General features: G+C 47.5%; 1 protein-coding gene across 2 annotated transcripts in view; it reads right to left on the reverse strand.

Moving 5' to 3' along the window:
* col16a1 (collagen, type XVI, alpha 1) overlaps positions 1–2,500 on the reverse strand; it is a 115,921-nt gene that overhangs the window by 44,994 nt on the left and 68,427 nt on the right. For both annotated transcript variants that reach the window (XM_062528935.1, XM_062528934.1), the window contains 4 exons: positions 2,495–2,500; positions 1,742–1,792; positions 1,429–1,512; positions 118–153 (listed from right to left, as the gene is read on the reverse strand). The exon at positions 2,495–2,500 is cut by the window's right edge and continues 48 nt beyond it. In XM_062528935.1, the coding sequence (XP_062384919.1) occupies positions 118–153; positions 1,429–1,512; positions 1,742–1,792; positions 2,495–2,500 (177 nt within the window). The remainder of the gene's footprint in view (positions 1–117; positions 154–1,428; positions 1,513–1,741; positions 1,793–2,494) is intronic.

Below are 2,500 nucleotides of genomic sequence, written 5' to 3' on the forward strand. Positions count from 1 at the left end.
TAGGGTTAGGGTTAGGAGCACTGTGGGGGCGGGGGGGGGGGGGGGGGCAGTTATGGCCCCTTTCACATATTCACACAGCCACTTTATGGTTTTCAAGAGTCTCTACGCCATGCTCACCTTCTCGCCTTTACCTCCAGCCAGGCCTGGCGGACCCTGAGGACAGAGAGAGGACAGAGAGAGAACAGGAGACCGTTACTGCACGTCTGAGGATGGGCTCGGCCTGAAACGACACGCCATTAAGGATCTGCTCGGGACCTGTCTGCTGTGTGGACTTTATTGTTATTGCTGTGACTTTTGCTTTTGTCCGGCACCCAAAAACGTACTTCTGCCCCAAAGGCTACTTGCCCAGGATGTGCGATCCATTTGTACACAGTGCATTATCACACAGCGTTTCAGACTTGAGTTCACAGAGACGGGGGAGACGAGCTCTAAGCCTTCGGCTCTGCTCCACTGCTTCACCAAAGGCAATACTTCAGCAAACTGCTCTACTTTGCATGAACATTGCAACAACCGCTTCAACTTGAGCTTCCGGCACTTTCTACGTGTCGAAATGAACTTAATCTGGGCGGGTTGAACTGGAGCCATTTATTTCATCATGTTCGAGCGAAATTATTTCATGTTTCTTAAAAGGAAGCTTATTGAAATAATGTTGCAGCTTAACCTCCTCACCCAGCCACGGAGACATTCCAAGACAATGTTATGCTTCAGCCTGAGGCTGTTTTCACACACAGACACACACACACACACACACACACATAAAACAAACTACAAAACGACTGCAGACTTGCATTAATTTCCTGAAGATTACATCAGCTAAGAGGCTCTCTTAAGGTAACAACCTTCCTTTTATTAGAAACTTCAAACAGGTTTACTGTGGATTCGGTTCCCTCTAAATGGATAGCTACCACACGAGATGTAGAAGGCTCGCGCACTAATGACTTACCCCACTGATAGTGTGATGTATCACTGTTTATTTGCATTTTTATTGCTCCAGTTCAGAGAGGGGATTAGGATCTAGTTCAAATAAAGGGTTTTACTTGCGTGTCCCTCATTGCTAAAAGCCTAATCATCTCCACCATGATGTTCCAGATGGGAGAAGATGGCAGCACGAGGCCTTTGCTTTGATAGATGCACAGTGGAGTAATAGAGCCCTTGGTCTACCAGTGTGCCCTCCTCTGTTTGCTCTCGGTCTTCCTATTTGCCCCAGTAAAGCTGATAGCCCACAGTATGTATGCTCTGTTTGCCCTGGCTCATACCTGTTTTTCCCCAATACACCTGTTTGCCCCCAGTACACCTGTTTGCTCCCAGTACACCTGTTTGCCCTCGCCCTCACCTGTTTGCCCCCAGTACACCTGTTTGCCCCAGTACACCTGTTTGCCTCTAGTATACCTGTTTGACCCCAGTACACCTGTTCGCCCAGGTCCTCACCTGTTTGCCCTCGGTATCGGCCACCTTGATGGTGGAGTGACTCCCCACTTCAGAGGGGGATGAACAGACACCACAGGAATCACCCTGGAAGAGAGAGAGGAGAGAAGGAGTGTGAAACAGAGACAGAGAGAGAGAGAGAGAGACAGGGTAAGTGAGACGTACTTTTCTCAGACAGTTACACCATGAAACAAAAAATACACAATCTCAACCACAAGCTGAGAGAGAGAGCAAGGCGGAGAGAGAGAGAGAATAGAGAAGAGAGAAGAGAGAAAGAGAAAGAGAAAGAGAAAAAGAGAGAGAGAGAGGCAAACACCTTTTCGCCTTTGGGGCCTGTAGCGCCAAAGCCTGGTATCCCGATATCTCCCTGGAAAGGACAGGAAGAGAAGACTTGGATAAGCATTGGCAGGTGTAAACACTGTATCTGCTACCTCAGCAAAAAACACAACCATGCGTCCCGCTGTTGCCATCTGACAATACTGGGAGTCTCTAGACACAGTAACGATGAGAAAACATTTTTTTTGTCAGATCAAGACTCAAAACACATTCTCAGGTTCCACTAAAATATCAAACAGGTCCTGTCAGGAGACCAAGAAAAAAAAAAAAAGAAAAACAATGTAGTTTTCACACAAAAAAGACAACAATACCCTATACCTTTGCGGTTAGAGAGCCAGCGCAAAACTGTGCAGTCCAAAACAGTCTGCCAATACTTTAACACAGAAACAAAAACATCACATGCAGACGTTTCCACTAAATCCAGCTCTAGAAGGTGAACTGGGCTCAGTCTGGTCCCAGTTCTGGCTCTCTGATCTCCAAGATCCACACAGAACCGTACCAGACCGGACCGGACCGGACCCGGGTGGACGAGCTCTGGTGTCAAAGCACTTTTCATCTGTCGCACTATCATGTTATCCAGCACCGGCTTTACAAATAACGACAGACAAGGTAGAGTATACGGAACGATTGTATTAAAGTATGATTTTATTCGTGTTTGCGTGTGTGTGTGCGTGTGTGTGTGTGTGTGTGTGTGTGTGTGTGTGTTGAGTGGGCGGTCCCACAGCTGGCTTACCTTTGG

Source organism: Sardina pilchardus, chromosome 24, assembly GCF_963854185.1.
Source record: "Sardina pilchardus chromosome 24, fSarPil1.1, whole genome shotgun sequence".
NCBI lineage: Eukaryota > Metazoa > Chordata > Actinopteri > Clupeiformes > Clupeidae > Sardina > Sardina pilchardus.